General features: G+C 45.3%; 1 protein-coding gene across 1 annotated transcript in view; it reads right to left on the bottom strand.

The window, feature by feature from the left end:
* Window positions 1-7,479: 7,479 nt before the first annotated feature.
* Window positions 7,480-18,106, bottom strand: part of EGF (epidermal growth factor) — a 102,140-nt gene continuing 91,513 nt past the window's right edge. Inside the window, exons 19-22 of the mRNA XM_030190858.1 lie at window positions 15,374-15,538; window positions 13,275-13,395; window positions 11,462-11,567; window positions 7,480-8,144 (exon numbers count right to left, since the gene is read on the bottom strand). Coding sequence (XP_030046718.1) covers window positions 7,987-8,144; window positions 11,462-11,567; window positions 13,275-13,395; window positions 15,374-15,538 — 550 coding nt within the window. The 3' untranslated portion in view covers window positions 7,480-7,986. The remainder of the gene's footprint in view (window positions 8,145-11,461; window positions 11,568-13,274; window positions 13,396-15,373; window positions 15,539-18,106) is intronic.

The raw sequence follows: 18,106 nt of genomic DNA on the forward strand, positions 1-18,106 counted from the left end.
CGACACGAGCTGAGCCGAGCCTGCCGCTTCTACAACTTCAGGTATGGACGGGAAGGGAGGGGAGAATCGCCGGACATGGAGGGGAGGGCAGGGGAGAAAGACGAGAACATGCTTACACAATACCCTTGCTAGTGCCCGTTTCATTTTTTCACGAAACAGGCTTTTTTTCCTAGTATCCAATAAAATTGAACCTCAAACCTTGATACAGATAAGCCTCACCATTCCCCAAACAGCTTCAATCCCTCTCACTGGTAAATGGATAAAGTTTAACAAGACAAGGAGATAACTGAATTTAATTTAATACAGTGTCTTATCACACAGAATCCAGAATGGATAACAATCAACTAATAAAGATACAAAAAAACAAATATAAGCTAATAGCAATTAGAAGCAAATATACATAAAACAAGTACTAATTAACAGTTTGCAATTAAAATCACAATAAAAATAGCAATCATTGGGGACCTTTAACTAAGGTGAAGTAACAGATTAAGGCCCAGATGCATCAACCATACGTAAAAAATCTAAACGTAAAAGTCCTTACCGAAGTTGAAAAAAACGAAGAATGCAGTAAAAAAACAAGTCCCACATGTTTGGTTCGGTATTCGAAAGTCAAATGCATTAAAGAAGTGTAATCCCCGTCGTTAATCTGCCTGAAAAGCATGCGTAGAGCAGCCAAATGTTATGCTGGCTGCTCTGCGCATGCCAAAAAACGTCAAAGAAGCTGAGTATTGGGAGGGGGCAAAGACGCTCGTCAGCAGCGTCCTTTATGGACGGCCTTGCCCCCCCACAAGGTCGCCAATGCTCCCCGCTTCCGCCTGTATTAAATAAAAAATCAAAACAAAAATCAAAAGTTTAGCAGCCCCGGTCCCCCTCCCTTCCTCTCTCTCTCTTTCTCCTTCTCCCACAGCTCCACCTCCCACCATCCTCCGCCCCCGTGCCCCGCCCACCTGATGTCGTTGCCACTGCTGCCCCCCTCCACCGGACCCGCCTGGAGAAGGACCGTGAGGGACTGGCAAAAGTACACCTGAGAATGGAATGGATATAGCACCGTTCATGGAAGAGTGTGTGTATCAACAACTTGGAAAGCTAAAGGTGGACAAAGCCATGGGACCGTTCGAGATCCACCCCAGAATATTGAGGGAGCTCAGAGAGGTTCTGGCAGGTCCTCTTAAAGATTTGTTTAATAAATCCTTGGAGACGGGAGAGGTTTGAGGGACTGGAGAACGGCGGAGGTGGTACCTCTTCACAAAAGTGGTGATAGGGAAGAATCTGGAAACTACAGGCCGGTAAGCCTCACTTCGGTTATTGGAAAAGTAATGGAAGCCATGCTGAAGGAAAGGATAGTGAATTTCCTAGAAGCCAACAAGTTGCAAGATCTGAGACAACATGGTTTTACCAGAGGGAAATCATGCCAAACGAATCTCATTGAATTCTTTGATTGGGTAACTGGAGAATTGAATCATCGACGTGCTATAGACGTAATCTACTTAGATTTTAGCAAAGCTTTTGACACGGTTCCCCACAGGAGGCTCTTAAATAAACTAGATGGGCTGAAGATAGGTCCCGAAGTGGTGAACTGGATTAGGAACTGGTTGACGGACAGACGACAGAGGGTGGTGGTAAATGGAGTTCACTCGGAGGAAGGAAAGGTGAGTAGTGGAGTGCCTCAGGGATTGGTGCTGGGGCCGATTCTGTTCAATATATTTGTGAGTGACATTGCCAAAGGGTTAGAAGGTGAAGTTTGCCTATTTGCGGATGATACTAAGATCTGCAACAGAGTGGACACCCGGGAGGGAGTGGAAAGCATGAAAAGGGATCTGAGGAAGCTAGAAGAATGGTCTAAGGTTTGGCAATTAAAATTCAATGCGAAGAAATGCAAAGTGATGCATTTAGGGAGTAGAAACCCACGAGAGACTTATGTGTTAAGCGGTGAGAGTCTGATAGGTACTGAGGGGGAGAGGGATCTTGGGGTGATAGTATCCGAAGATCTGAAGACGACAAAACAGTGTGACAAGGCGGTGGCCGTAGCGAGAAAGTTGCTAGGCTGTATAGAGAGAGGTGTGATCAGCAGAATAAAGGAAGTGTTGATGCCCCTGTACAAGTCGTTGGTGAGGCCCCACCTGGAGTATTGTGTTCAGTTTTGGAGGCCGTACCTTGCGAAGGATGTTTAAAAAATGGAAGCGGTGCAAAGAAAAGCTACGAGAATGGTATGGGATTTGCATTCCAAGACGTATGAGCAAAGACTTGCTGACCTGAACATGTATACCCTGGAGGAAAGGAGGAAAAGGTGTGATATGATACAGACGTTCAAATACTTGAAAGGTATTAATCCGCAAAAAAATCTTTTCCGGAGATGGGAAGGCGGTAGAACGAGAGGACATGAAATGAGATTGAAGGGGGGCAGACTCAAAAAAGATGTCAGGAAGTATTTTTTCACGGAGAGGGTGGTGGATGCTTGGAATGCCCTCCCGCGGGAGGTGGTGGAGATGAAAACGGTAACGGAATTCAAACATGCGTGGGATATGCATAAAGGAATCCTGTGCAGTAGGAATGGATCCTCAGAAGCTTAGCCGAAATTGGGTGGCGGAGTAGGTGGGGGAAGAGAGGTTGGTGGTTGGGAGGCGAGGATAGTGGAGGGCAGACTTATACGGTCTGTGCCAAAGCCGGTGATGGGAGGCGGGACTGGTGGTTGGGAGGCGGGAAATACTGCTGGGCAGACTTGTACGGTCTGTGCCCTGAAAAAGGCAGGTACAAATCAAGGTAAGGTATACCCATATGAGTTTATCTTGCTGGGCAGACTGGATGGACCATGCAGGTCTTTTTCTGCCATCATCTACTATGTTACTATGTTACTATGACCCCCCTTCTGCCTTACCGGGCCCGCGCAGCGCCTCTCACCTCTGTGTGAAGGCACTGCACGGGCAAGAACAGCTGATCGGCGATCATTGAGGCCTCCTCCAACATCCCTCCATTCTTCCTGGGCCCGCCCTCCTCTGACTTAAGTTACCTACGTAGGTTACTTACATCAGAGGAGGGTGGGCCCAGGAAGAATGGACGTCGGAGGAGGCATCACTGATCGCCGATCAGCTGTTCTTGCCTGTGCAGCGCCTTCACACAGAGGTGAGAGGCGCTGCGCGGGCCCGGTAAGGCGGAGGGGGGGTCCAGTGGAGGGGGAACGGCGGCAACGACCTTAGGGGGGCGTGGCATGGGGGCAGAGGATGGCAGGAGGTGGAGCTGTGGGAGAAGAAGAAGGAGAAAGAGAGAGAGAGGAAGGGAGGGCGACCGGGGCTGCTAAACTTTTGATTTTTGTTTTGATTTTTTATTTAATACAGGCGGAAGCGGGGAGCAGCGGCGACCTTGGGGGGGGGGGGGCAAGGCCGTCCATACAGGACGTTCCTGACGAGTGCCTTTGCCTCCTCCCGATCCTTTTTCGATTTTTGTTTTGCTTTTCTATTAATGCAGGGGGAAGCCTATGAAGTACTGCATCCACCTTGTCGTTCTTTATTGGTAGCGTTTTTATTTAATCTCACTTAAACATGCCAGCTTGGATTTTTATGGTGCAGGGGGAAGCAGGGAGATGACAGCTCAGCCCTTACCGACAGGTCTGACCTCACATTAAATTTATCACGGTAAATGATTCATTGCAATCGTCGGTATGGTTATTGCATCCCGAATTGTCCACATTTCAATGGTAGTTACTCATTTGCATTCCATTTTCGTTAGCTGCTAGCGTCGTCGGAAAATGGCCTTTAATGCATGCTATGGTTGAAAATTTCTTCGTTAAAGGGTCGTTAAGGTTTATTGCATCTGGGCCTTAGTGCATGCTAACCATTAGCGTGAGCTAAATGATAAGACGCCCATAGGAATGTAATAGGCTTATCATTTAGCGCATGCTAATCATTAGTGCACCTTAGTGAAAGAACCCCTATAAGATAACAAATATACAGATAAAAATTCAAAAATCAAAGCTATGAGAAATTTTCTATATAAAACATTTTAAAGATAATGTTCAAATAAAACATAAAAATTCATTCTTCTCACTTTGGTGCCCTTTTACTAAGCTGCGGTAAAAAGGGCCTTGCGCTAGCAGCGGGGGCCATTTTTGCATGTGCTGAGGCCCTTTTTACCGCAGCAGGTAAAAAGGCTGAAAAAAGACATGGCAGGGGCATAGCTACGTGGGGCCATGGGGGCATGGACCCCCGTAGATTTGGCTCTGGCCCCCCCCCTCCCGCTGCCAACCTCTTCGACCCCCCTCCCGCCGCCCGGGTACCTTTGCTGGCGGGGGTCCCCAACCCCCACCAGCCGAAGTCCTCTTCTCCGGCGCGGCCGCGTTGCTGATCTGCAAGGGCAGGCTTCTGTTTCTGTGAATCTGATGTCCTGCATGTACATGCAGCGACGTCAGACTCCAAAAGGAGCAGCTTTGAACAGCACGGACTCCGGAGGACAAAAAATAGCTTTAAAAGACCTTGGCTGGGCTGGCAGGGGTTGGGGTCCCCCGCCAGCCGAAGGAATATTTTTAAAGGCAGCGGCAGGAGGAAGCGGACCTCGGCTGGCGGGGGTTGGGGTCCCCCGCCAGGAAAGGTAGGTGACGGTGGCGGCGGGGGGGGGGCTATAATGTGCCCCCTCACTCTAGCCCTGGCCCCCCCTACCACCGCATTTCAGATACGTCCCTGCTACCAAGTACCAAGTTCTTTACGTGCAGCTTCCTCCTCCTCCTCCTTGCTTTAACAGCACAGATGGAGAAAGTCTTCCATTAAACCTCTCAGCTCCCGGGATGATGCACAGGCCTCAGTTCCGACATAGGAACAAGCATCAGAGGTCACCTGACCTACTTTCGCGTGCATGTGGCAACCTCTCAGCACACAGTGCCAGTGAATCAGAAACAAGTCTTACATGTGCACACCAGAGTTTTCCAAGTTCAAACTTCTGTTTCTTCTTTGCCTGCAGTGCTGTAGCTCAAACCCAGAGAGAGACAAAGCCGACCAGAATTTTTTTTTAGGTACCATTAAATTCTTGCGGGGACGGGTGAGGATGGGTAAGATTCCAGCGGGGATGGGTGGAGACAGGTTAGATTTTTGTCCCCATGTAACTCTCTACTGTAGAGGCAATTTATCCTGGACTCTCCTGCCAGGTTAAATCACTTTGAATAGCAAGTGTATTATAATGAAAATGGGTTACAATAAGTGCTTTTAATATAAGTCTAAAAGTCTCTTCACTGAAGCAAGATGTAAGATGATGTAATTTAACCTATTATTAAATCCATTGACTTATGTAGTTTAAATATTCACTCCTGTGCTTTGTACACTTTTCTCTTCTGGCTCAAATGTCTTGCAGTTCTCGTTTCCAGATAGATGGTGATGGATCATGAAGACGGACAGGGAGGGAAGTTCATGGGCAGAGAGGGTGGAGAGTTTCCACAGATAAATTCTATTTGCAAACTACTTTCAAAAATGTGACATTTCTTCAGAGTGAACAATTAAGACTGTTACAAATGAACTGTTTTAGTCCTTGGGGATTATACCTGTTTGAAGGCTTTAAAGAACACCTCTTACACCAAATGCTCACTACCCATTCTGTAATATTGATTTTCTGGTTCAAACCAGTCTTAAGTGGATGATAATCATCAAAGAATAGCATACCTTGAACCAGCCTTATCTAGTTATCTTCTTCACTAAGAAAGCAATTTTACTATACAGCACAATCATCAGTGAAGGAACTGCTCTGAGATTCCTTCCACTTTTTTGTAACAACACCCTTACTCTCCTGCCACCTGGCATATATATTTGCACCATGCTAATCTTGACAGCAATTTTTTTAAATGTAATTGCTAACTTTTTTTTTTAAGTTTTGCCATTCATTTTATAAGCAAAATAAATACCTGTGGTTTAGAATTTGTCTCCTGTTTCCTAACTCATGTCAGGTACCCCCTTCCTTACACAAAACTGAATCTGCAGCCAAAATTTGCCACTCAGTTTCAGCCGAAACCAAAACTGAAACTGGTCCCGCCTCTGAACCATAGCAACCTCCACTCCATTCTCCACCCCCCACCCCCCCCCCCCCCACCCCCCACACACAAAGGCATGGGCAAGAGCGCCTAGGGATTGCTCCTACCCTGACTAGTCAATAGACCACCAAATCTTTAGGATTAGCCGGGGGGGGGGGGGGGAGTGGTGGTTTGTTCTTGTTTGATGGGGGGAGGAGCCCACTCCTGTTCAGGGAGTTCGAGTGCGTTCCTGTTAGGGGGGAATCAGTGCAATCGCTATGGGTACACTGCATCGAGTCAAAAATATACTGGCATTTTTAGCCGAAACTGAAATCTGATCATCCTCTAGCACATTCCTCATTTTGGTAAGCTTCCCTGTACTGTACTGAGAGCTACAATGACTCCTGCTTTACTGGTGTGATAAATATGGGAACTGTTATTTTTTTACAAATAAATTTCAGAAACAAATTCACTATTGGGCTCATTTTCGAAAGAAAAGGACGCCCATCTTTCGACATAAATCGGAAGATGGACATCCTTCTCGCATGGTCGTCCAAATCGGTATAATCAAAACCTGATTTTGGACATCCCCAACTGCTTTCCGTCGCAGGGACGGCCAAAGGTCAAGGGGGCATGTTGGAGGCATAGCAAAGGCGGGACTTGGGCGTGCCTAACAGTTGGATGTCCTTGACCCATAATCAAAAGAAACAAGGACGTCCCTGACGAACACTTAGATGACTTTACCTGGTCGTGTTTTTCTTATGACCAAGGCACAAAAAGGTGCCCGAAATGACCAGATGACCACCAGAGAGAATCAGGGATGACCTCCTGTTACTCCCCCAGTGGTCACTAACCCCCTCCCACCCTCAAAAAATATATTTCAAAATATTGATTGTCAGCCTCTATGCCAGCCTCAAATGTCATACTCAGGTCCATGACAGCAGTATGCAAGTCCCTGGAGCAGTTTTAGTGGGTGCAGTGCACTTCAGGCAGGCGGACCCAGGCCCATACCCCCCTACCTGTTACATTTGTGGAGGAAACAGCGAGCCCTCCAAAACCCACCAGAAACCCACTGTACCCACATCTAGGTGCCCCCTTCACCTGTAAGGGCTATGGTAGTGGTGTACAGTTAGGGGTAGTGGGTTTGGGGGGGCTTGGGGGGCTCAGCACATGCGATAAGGGAGCTATGTACCTGGGAGCAATTTATGAAGTCCACTGCAGTGCTCCCTAGGGTGACCGGTTGGTGTCCTGGCATGTCAGGGGGACCAGTGCACTAGAAATGCTGGCTCCTCCCACGACCAAATGGCTTGCATTTGGTCATTTCTGAGATGGACGTCCTTGGTTTCAAAAATCACTGAAAATCAGAAATGTCCATGTCTAGGGACAACCAAATTTCAGGATTTGGACATCCCTGACCGTATTATCGAAATGAAAGATGGATGTCCATCTTGTTTCAAAAATATGGGTTTCCCCGCCTCTGGATCGAGACGTTTTGCGATGACGTCCAAATCGAAACGTGGACGTCCCTTTCGAAAATGCCCCTCTATGTCACTGGAGCTGTGTAAAAGACATAGGACCACATTTAAGTTTCAGGGAAAGTAAAGACAGAAAAGCCCAAAATATCACAGGTTCTTTGGAAATTTTGCTTGAGGTGCTAAGCATAAAAATCAGGCAAAATGAATGCCACAATATTTTTTTTTTTGTTTTCTCTTATACAGTTTTTATCCCCCTGTGGATTTTCTTTCCTTTCTGAATTCTTGAGTAGATAGGTGTGTTAGTGCTGCAAGCAATTAAACCCTTGGGCAAAATGATACAAGTAAACTGGCTTGCAGGCTTATTTTGTCCTACTTTTGGCCATAACTGAAATCTAGCCCTTAACTGAAGTTTATTCAGTGTATGTGTTGGACATCTCAGAATCTGTAGTCCAGCTGCAGGATCTAACTAGCCATCCCTGGCTGCTGAGTCAGAGCGCAGAGGTGCTCCTGAGGCTGGCTTCCCTGCTAGTCTTGCGAGCTACTCTGATACTCAGGACTGCATTGCTCCACTTCATGAGAATTCTGTATTTTGCTACTACACAGCTGATGCCAGCATCCCAGGGTCTTCTCCATTTCTGACAGCCCACTTGCTTCACCGTCATATTTGTGAGGCTCAGCACACCCTGCGGAATAGATACAATACTAGTTATTTATAGTAAAGTGCATAACAGTCCTTAAGGCTTCCCCAAAAGAACAGTAGAAATTGGCAGGGAAAAAAAAAGGAACTCCTCAAATGCATTCCCGTCCATAAGCAGCAAATCCAGAAAACAGAACTTGCTATTAAAGGGGGGGGGGGGGGGGGGGAATATCAACATGGGCTACTGTTAAATTAGGTTATTTTACCATAAGTCAGGTTATTTTAGCACAGGGTCCCATTTTTTGCAATGAGACCCTGTGCTAAAATAGCCCACATTGATAACTTCCCCCCTCAATGTTATGAAATTGCCTGGGGTATACATACATACAAATTAGACACACAGAAATGTGAAGCCCAATTTTACATAAAACAATGAGATGGAAATTGAGATGTCCAGGATGGGATGCCCGCAATTCCAATGGTATTTCACAAGACTCTACTAAAGGCAGTCCTGGAGACTCGCTGTTTTTACTGCGTGAGTGTTTGCTGAACACACCTTCTTGCCACGTTGGCTATGCTGCATGTTGACGAACTTGTTCTTGGATGCTTTGATTTGTCAATCATTTGTTATCCATTTGACTGAGGTAATTTGACTCCTGAGGCAGGAGCATACGGCGCTGAAACGCAGGACTGCATTGAGTCACTTTTGATTTGATTGACTGATAATAAATACCCCGTGTTGGAAATACATTGGGTTACCCCCCTTTTTTTGTGTTTGTTGTATATTTTACAGTGTCCGTGCCATAAATTGTATGTAGGAAAGACTACATGGAATTTGAACCTACGGGTAACTGAGTATAGATCGTGTCTGAACAGATCAAAGACGGGTGCTCCGCCTGTAGCCCATTGTATCAGCAAAGGTCATGATTTTGAGTCCTTCAAATCTTTTGTGATTGACCATATTCCTATGAGTTCAGGAGAAGGAGACAGTAACAAAAAATTAATCCAGCATGATGAGCAATGCTGGATTCATTCTTTAGGTTCACTGGAGCCGCAGGGCTTGATAACTCAAATTGAATGGACAGTATTTTTTGGCCAATAGGAATAGGTTTTAGTACCCTATTGGTGCAAATCTTCAACGAGCTGACGTGGCAAGGATTGAGTGGGAAGTTTATTGTTTAAATACTGCGTTGAGCGTTGGTTTCGGTTTCAACACCAGAGCGTACACGTGTTGTAACGGAGAATGCAGCTGAGCATTTTGGCAAATGAAACACCAAGAAGATGCAAATATAAAGTTTTTTTTAATTTATGTACAATTATTTAAGCACTAATGTAATCATGTTTTAGAACAATTTTTATTAAATAAGTGAACTACAAAGTCTTTTATTTTATCTGTTTGCAGGAGTAAATTTAAACATTTTAAAACACAATGTGTGGGCTCCTTTACATTGAATCCCCTGTAGCAGCTTGCATATAGTGAAACAGAGATCCCCAATTGGATTGGTGCATTAAAGCTAAATGCTTATGTTTAATATATATATATATATATATTTTTGCTGCAAATAGTTTATTGAACAAGAGTATATAAAAATATATAAAATATATGAACGTTGCAAGATTTTGGGATATAAATAAAGAATTAAAGGAGGCTACTTTATGACTGATGATTGAAATGGAGTCCAGTAAGTCTGACACGTTCAATTAATGGTGAAGACTACCAAGGCTTTTTCTTCCTACTTTTTTATATGATCAATTGATTTGACCAACTGTCTAGACGGAATACAATAGTTGCTTGGTTGAGAGTTCTTTCAGCTGTTCAGCAGTTTATTTTAGAGCATGGTCATTCATTCATGTCGTCATCCACATTACGGTTTTGCTATGTCCATAGTTTCGATGTTCCAATTTGTAAAATAGCTCTTCTTTCTGGCTTGAACGTTCCTATTCAGACTCGGGTGACCTTTTTAAAATGCCATTCTATAGCACTTATGCACTAGGTGCTATTTTATAAGGTAGAACCTATTTGTACTTAACTACCTATTATTTTGGTGCTTATGGCATGCAAAATGACTTATATGTCTAGGCACCAATTTACAGACTTATCTCCTAGGTCATACAAGAAAGCACTTTCTCTGCTCTTCTTACTTCCTCCTCGAGCAATGGCATAGCAATCAGCACTTCAGTAGTCTGTGTGGCTTCCTGCATTGGCACAATTCTGGAGCTGAGCAGGAAAGGTGTGTTTGGCACTTCAGGACTCAAAGTCACATCATGCAGCTGCAGAACCAAATTCTCCTCAACTGGCACCAAAGACACCACAGCCTCTATTAGAGGTGATTAATGGCTGTTTCCCCTGAGGTTGCTTTGGAAGCTCAGAGGGGACAACTCCTTAATCTTCCATTCCACTTTGAGGCCATATTTTGCAAAAAAATATATAAAGTTCGGAAGCAAATACAAAGGACTTGAGTGTGGCTGCAGCTTTGAGTCAGGCGCAGGAAGACACCATCTTGGGTCATCTAAACTCATACATGTAGTGTATATAGTAAGGGAAAGGGGATGGCACTTGATAGAAACTTGAACCAGGACAGGACACCTAATTCGTCATCCCCAACTACCTAAGACACTCTGTTACTCATGAACTTTAACTCAATTACCACTCTGTATTTCTGACACCGGAATTGGCTTTCACCATCACTGTACTATGTAAGCCACATCGAGCCTGCAAATAGGTGGGAAAATGTGCGATACAAATGCAACAAATAAATAAAATACCACCTTTCTGTGGTTACAATGAAAGTGGTTTACATATTATATGCAGGTATTTATTTTGTACCTGGATCAATGGAGGGTTAAGTGACTTGCCCAGAGTTACAAGGAGCTGCAGTGGGAATTGAACCCAGTTCCTTTGGTTCTCAGGCCACTGCACTAACCATTAGGCTACTCTTTTATTCAAATGCTCCTATTCTTTCTGGCTTTTCTCATGAGAAATAATTTCTCACTAACAGTTGAAGTTTCAAGTTTATTTATAGTTTGATATCGTACCTATTGGATATGCATGTGGGTAGGGAGGATCCTGTTCATATACTGTAGTGATAAGGTCTCTCATTAAAGGCTGTTTCTGAAAATGGGTTGAAAGACAAGCTGTGAGAGAAAGCATAGGCCTTCCTTTGGAATCTTTCATGAAGACCATGCCAAAAACTAGCAATCAGAACTTCCCTTGCTCAAAGTGATTTCTGAAATATTAGAATTCATGGCATATTGGATAGAGTCTACTCATGCACATTTTTCAAAGTACTTATAATAACACCCTATGTAATATTGAAATTTCTGGTTAACCAGTTGTAAAAGGAGGAACAGACTCTTGCTTACCTGAATGAGAGGGGCAAAGAGATGAACATGGCTCCTCTGCTTCACAGACAATTAAATCCACAACTCGATGGGTCTTCTGATCGCCTTGCTCCTTCACAACAATGAACTGTAAGGGAACAGAAAACAAGTCAAGAGAATGTTACAGACCATGGACAGAGAACCACATTCTCTGATCGTTGGGTGTCCTTTAACAGCTCTTTTGAAGGGGAATATCAACGCAACACCATGCTCAGATCTTAGAGCTAAAAACTGTGGTTCAGTTCCTCTACTCATCTGGGGATCACATTCCTGAGTGCAGGGTCTTTTGAAATACTAAAGGGTTTCTTGTATACTGCAGGAAACAGATTTTACTTTTACACAAAAAAAGTTGATAATTAATAGAATGTGCTATTAATAACTCGGTGTCTCAGTTTTATATTATATTAAATATATTGGGTTTGATATTCAGCTGTAGGGTCCACCAGATTAAGGAGCTCTTTTACTACAGTGCAGAAGAGTTTTACACTTACTATATGTTAACAACCAAAATTAATGCATGGTAAGTGCAAAGCCTGTGCAGTAAAGGCAGGGGACATACCTAACATCTGTCCTGCATTTACTGCACAGGTTAGACCCTTACCACATGCCCACTGCACTATCAGTCCAGGCATATAACACAGCCCTGGCCCTAAATATTTCAAAATGTAGAGATTTGAGGTGACACTACCTGCCTTCCCCCATCCCCACCCCCAATTCCATTCCCTCCAGATCCAGTCCTTCAATCCACACAATCCCACCCACCACTTCCAATCCTCCCTTCAAATCCCCTGAACCCTCATCCTGGATCCCCCTCCACCCTCAAGACTTACCCGAAGGTGATCCCTGGTGGTACAGTGGGCCAGTGTGGGAGCGGTCCTGCTCTGCTCCTGCCCCATCTGGTTCTGAATGATCCCTAGTGGTAGTCTCATAGTACTACCACTACGAGTCAGCCTTCTCTTCTTATGATGATTTTGGGGAGGGGTGGGCTGTATTATTTTGCTAAGTTATTTCTTTAACTTTGATATTTGTGTTGTTATTACAATAGTATTTTATTCATTTATAATATACCTTGCTTAGGGCAGTAACAAGCTTTTTAAATAAATCAATGAGGATATTTCTTGTTGACCAGATCCTGGTATAAGTATTCCATCACTTATGAACGCATCCAGTCATCACAGCGAGTCTTCCCATATAATATCATGGCCAGAGGCACATAAGCGTACCCTGATGTATTTGTACAGAACACTTTTCTCTCTAGAATCTGCAGGTAAATGGCATTTCGATCCAGTCCACACTTCCAGCAAGAGTAGATCTTCAGCTCTGGCTGCAGAATCATTTGTGTTGGGTCATAGCCCTTGGTCTCATCTCGAGCAGTAAGTGATTGGCTCTTCTTCCTCTTCCATTGGTAACTCAGGCTACAACCTGACCAGAAGCTTATCATATACCTCCACAGGCAGTGGGCATGGCTGGAGAGAAGCTACTGGTAGAGGCATTTTCAGCATCCTTCGCAGACCTGTGTAGGTAGTCTCCTATCGTCTCCATGATGAGTCTACTCTACACCCATCATTTTTCATACCCATACCTGCTCCACCTTTGATGGTTTCCTGGGGATCTTTTCAAGTAACAGGGTATTTACCTTGCTTTTAGCTTCAAAGGCCTCACAGTAAACTGTCCTTGACCTTGGGTCTTTTTAAGTGTCAGCTTACCAGGGAGGAGCAGAGTTTATGACTTGGTTATGACTCTCAGCTAGATCCCTAATGCTCTTTGATCCAATCTGCTTCTCCTCACATCTTACCGCAGGCAATCTGCTGCTGCTACTGCTGCTGGGTGTCCAGTTCTCACAGGTAGTGCTCCTGCTGTTGCTGCCTGTGACTAGTGTAGTTGTGTACAAGTTCTTCTTATACACCCTCTGCGCTCTGGAAAGGAAAAACAGAAAGAATATTACAGTCTACTGTGCAAGCCATCCAGGAGACATGGAGGGGCATAATCGAATAGGGCGCCCAAGTTTTCCTGCGGGCGACTTCGCAGGATGTCCCCGCGAAGCGACGGGGAAACCTGTATTATCGAAACAAGATGGGCGGCCATCTTTCGTTTCAATAATACAGTTGGGAACGCCCAAATCTCAACATTTAGGTCGACCTCAGAGATGGTCGTCCCCGATTTTGGGCGATAATGGAACCCGAGGACGCCCATCTCAGAAACGACCAAATCCAAGCCCTTTGGTCGTGGGAGGAGCCAGCATTCATAGTGCACTGGCCCCCTGACATGCCAGGACACCAACCGAGCACCCTTATGGGGCACTGCAGTGGACTTCAGAAAAAGCTCCCAGGTGCATAGCTCCCTTACTTTGTGTGCTGAGCCCCCCAAATCCCCCCAAAACCCACTCCCCACAACTGTACACCACTAACATAGCCCTTAGGGATGAAGGAGGGCACCTAGATGTGGGTACAGTGGGTTTTGGGGGGGCTCACATTAATCACCACAAGTTTAACAGGTGGGGGGGATGGGCCTGGGTCCGCCTGCCTGAAGTGCACTGCAGTACCCACTAAAACTGCTCCAGGGACCTGCATACTGCTGTCATGGAGCTGGGTATGATATTTGAGGCTGGCATAGAGGCTGGAAAAAATATTTTAACATTTATTTAGGGCGGGAGGGGGTTAGTGACCACTGGGGGAGTAGGGGGAGGTCATCCCCGATTCCCTCCCGTGGTCAACTGGTCATTTAGGGCACATTTTTGTGGCTTGGTCATAATAAAAAAAGGACCAAGTAAAGTCGGCCAAGTGTTCATCAGGGACGCCCTTCTTTTTTCCATTATCGGCCGAGGACGCCCATCTCTTAAGCACGCCCCAGTCCCGCCTTCACTATGCTTCCGACACGCCCCCGGGAACTTTGGTCGTCCCTGTGACAGAAAGCAGTTGAGGGTGTCCAAAATCGGCTTTCAATTATGCCAATTTGGGCGACCCTGTTCCCAGCAGCTAGTCAAGAAAGTAGCAAAGTTGCTGGTTTGCAAAGTCATTAAATTTGAAAGGGCGTCAGCACTCCTCATTAGACTACATTGGTTATCTATTAAAGCTAGAATCATTTCCAAATGTGTATTTTTATTTACCAAATCATTTACGGGATGGCTCCAGACTATATGTGTGATAGATCTCCCAATTCGAAACTCAACTTTAACAGAAAGGGATTATCTCATTCTACACTTCCCTAATTGCAAAAATATCAAATACAAATCCACTCTAACTCGAGATTTCTCTCATTTAGGCACTAAGGACTTCTTTTACAAAGCCGCGCTACGGCAAATTAGAGAAAGCCCATTCAATTCCTATAGGCTTCCTCTCATTTGCCGCGCATGAATCACTAGAAAGCCTAAATGGTGGAATTCTACCCCAAGGGAAATAAGACAACTCAGTAACTATTGACCTTTTGCAAATTTTTGAAGGCTTTTCTTTTCAAAAATTCCTTCACTAAATGTTGAAATCGGTTATAGACAAGATCTTTCTCTTCACCGCTACTTTTTCATGAATGTTCCTTTAACTCTTATAGCTTTCATAACATGTATTATACATTATCTTGTACTGTTTATTACAGATGTAAGCCACATAGCACTGAATAATTGTATTCGGATAATGTTAGCCCAATAAAAAGGTACCCACTTTTTTTGTTGTTTTGTTTTCTTGGTTTTATTAACTGTTATTTCTGAATATCCCCACAGTGACAGAAGAAAATATATTGTCTCTTCACTGGAATCAAGATCTGGCAAAGTTCTCAGTCATCCAAATTTGGAGGAATTAATTTGCATGTAGGAGAAACATAATAAAACCAACTGTCTTCTCTTGTTTTCTTTACTTGAGGAAGAAAGTGGCAGCCTAAAACATATGTGAATAAAAGCATCACCTGTAACAGTAAGCAGCACAGGACACGAGGCACAGTAGCAGGGCAAGGATGGTGATGCAGCCTGCAACTGCAATGTTGCGCCTCTTCATCGCCTCCACATGCCGTTGCTTCCACCACTCTAAGTCTCTGTACTGGCAGCGTTCCCCCATGTAGCCCGGTGCACAACTATATGTATATAGGCAGGGAGCAAAAGCAAGGCACACCATGAGAACATACTTATTCTTTTATATTTAAACTCTATTTAAGCACTTTATAATGTTTAAATATAACACAACAGCAAAGGTGTGATGGTATACACAACCGATCATATTCACAGGAGTGGGGGAGGAGAGATTATCCCAAGTAAAAGGGCTTTCAGGGAAGGGATAAATAAGAGACTACAATTCCCAGCATCCTAAGAAAGGATAGAATTATGGGTACTAAGGGGTGGGGTTTCTGACAGCAGGGTGGGTGGAGATCCCAAGCCTTCAGTGAAAGGGAGGATCAGTACACTAGTAGAGGAAGCTCTGAAACTGTACAATCCTGAGGTTTCAGCTCTTCTCTACTACTCCTTCCTTTACCACCTTTCAGGAACTCTACCCTCACCTGGAATGGAAATGGGCAGGGGCTATTCTATAACTGGATGCCTGCAGTTACAAGGTGCTGTGGACTTGGCACGTCCGTGTGTGCCAAGTAACCTGTTCCGGGGCAAAGGGAGCATGAAAATGAAGAGCCGACAGGCGCGCGGCACCCCCCCCCCCCCAGCGGCGTGCACCCGGGGTGGACCGCCCCCCCGCCCCTCCCCCTTGGTACGCCACTGATGCCACCCAAGGCAGCATCTAGGGGTGGATGAGAGGGGCAGCTGCCAAGAGCAGAAAGCCCCTTGGAAGCAGAAAAATAACTTAAATGCAAACTTGTGCAGGCAGCAGATGAAATACGTGAAAGTATGTAGCTCTTTTCCTACTAACTGGGTTGAGGGGGTTGAGGGGAGGGGAGAAAGAAAAGGAGTGCTGGAGATCAGAATGGTGGATGTGGGGAGGGCCACCAAGAGGGGGGGGCAGAGGGGCTAAAATTCCCTGAGCCCAGGCCTCCAAGGGGGGCCCGGTGCCAGTGTCTCTCTCTTTCTCCTGCTCCTGACGGGACCCGAGAGATCGTGTCCCGACAGGCGCAGGAGAGAGAAAACCTCAGCGCCGGGCCCCCCTTACAGGCTGGGGAGGACCTGGAGGAACAGACACAGGCCACGCGGCAGCAGGAAGAAGAGCAGCGCTGGAGAACTGCTCTGCTGGCGGGGCCTTGGGATTCCCCCCAGCGAAGGTACCCAGGGCAGGCGGCGGCAGCGATCGGGGAGGGTGGAGCGGTGGCTCCTGGGGGTCCCGACGGCAGCAATAATCCTTAGTGGGAGGCCTGGTGGTGGTGATGATCCTAGGGAGGGGGGACCGGCAACGGTGACGATCCTGGGGGTGGAGGCCCAGCAGCAGCGGTGACGATCCTGGGGGACCCAGCCGCAGCCTTGCCCCAGGCCTGGGCTCAGTCTCTAGACCCTGGATGTGGGAGGACAGATGAGCATGAATCAAGGTGGAGGTGGGTGCAGGGCACAACTTTGTTCTGGCCACTAATATGTCTAGTTATGTTCTGGTGTCACCAGAGAAGCTATGTGATCCCTGGTGTTATGCCTCTTTCACCCTTACATGTTTGAACTGTGTGGCTTTTCTGGTTGCCTTGCCTTATGCAGACAGGAAACAGGATGAGATTAATGGATCAGCGATGACACCTACTGTGCAATATTAGAAATGCACCATATTGACTAATGGCCATCCTACAGAACAAGTGAAACTGAAGGACTCAACCAGCAAGGATTTGTGGCTGTCAGTAAAATCCTCTTTTTTGAATTGAGACAAAAATATATAAAATAGGCTATATGTGTTGAAGTTGAACACAAACAAGGCTAAAATCCTCTGGTTTAGTAATACCCCAGTGCAACTACCAACTGGTATTTCATTGGGATATGTTGAGATATTGTATATTCACCTGAATAATTTCAAAATATTCAAAAATGACCAAATCTGATAATTAAAATACAGATTATTAGTTTCTATCTTTGTGGTGTATATGTTTTTCACTTCTAAAATTCCCAGTCTCTTATGGTTTTATCATCTATCTTCTATAATTCCTTTTTCTGGCTGTTTTCTTCTATATCTTCTCCATCTCTCTCTCTCTCTGACATCTATACTGTCTCTTCCAGATCATTTCATATTTGTTTCTTTTCCGCTTCTCTCTTTTCCTTTCTTGTCCATGTCTTCACTTTTCTTTCTCCTTTTCATATCTCCTAATGCTCCTCCCAGCATTCTCTTTTCTCTTACCACCAGTCATTGCTCCCACCTAGTGTATCACCCTTTCACAATCACAATTTTCAACCCCCCCCCCCCCATTTTCATCTCTTCCTGTCTCTCCATTTCCAACTCTTTTCCTGCTCTGTCATCAATGACATTAATCTGTCCCCCTCTATATCCGCCAGAAAACCTCTTCAATGCTCCTATGAGCATGTCACTCACACAATGATACATATATTGTCTGTGTACAAAAGAAGCACACCCCTTACAGAAAGGAGGCGGCACAGTGGCTGCAAGGAAGTTGAGCTTTTGTTAGCCCATGATCTATGCTATACTCCAGGTACTACAGTTCTGGAGAATAGAAGCAGAGATGCCAAGTTACCGAGTTCCAAGATGAAGATTTTGGGACAATCTTGGATTTCTG

This window comes from Microcaecilia unicolor, chromosome 2, assembly GCF_901765095.1.
Source record: "Microcaecilia unicolor chromosome 2, aMicUni1.1, whole genome shotgun sequence".
Classification (NCBI taxonomy): domain Eukaryota; kingdom Metazoa; phylum Chordata; class Amphibia; order Gymnophiona; family Siphonopidae; genus Microcaecilia; species Microcaecilia unicolor.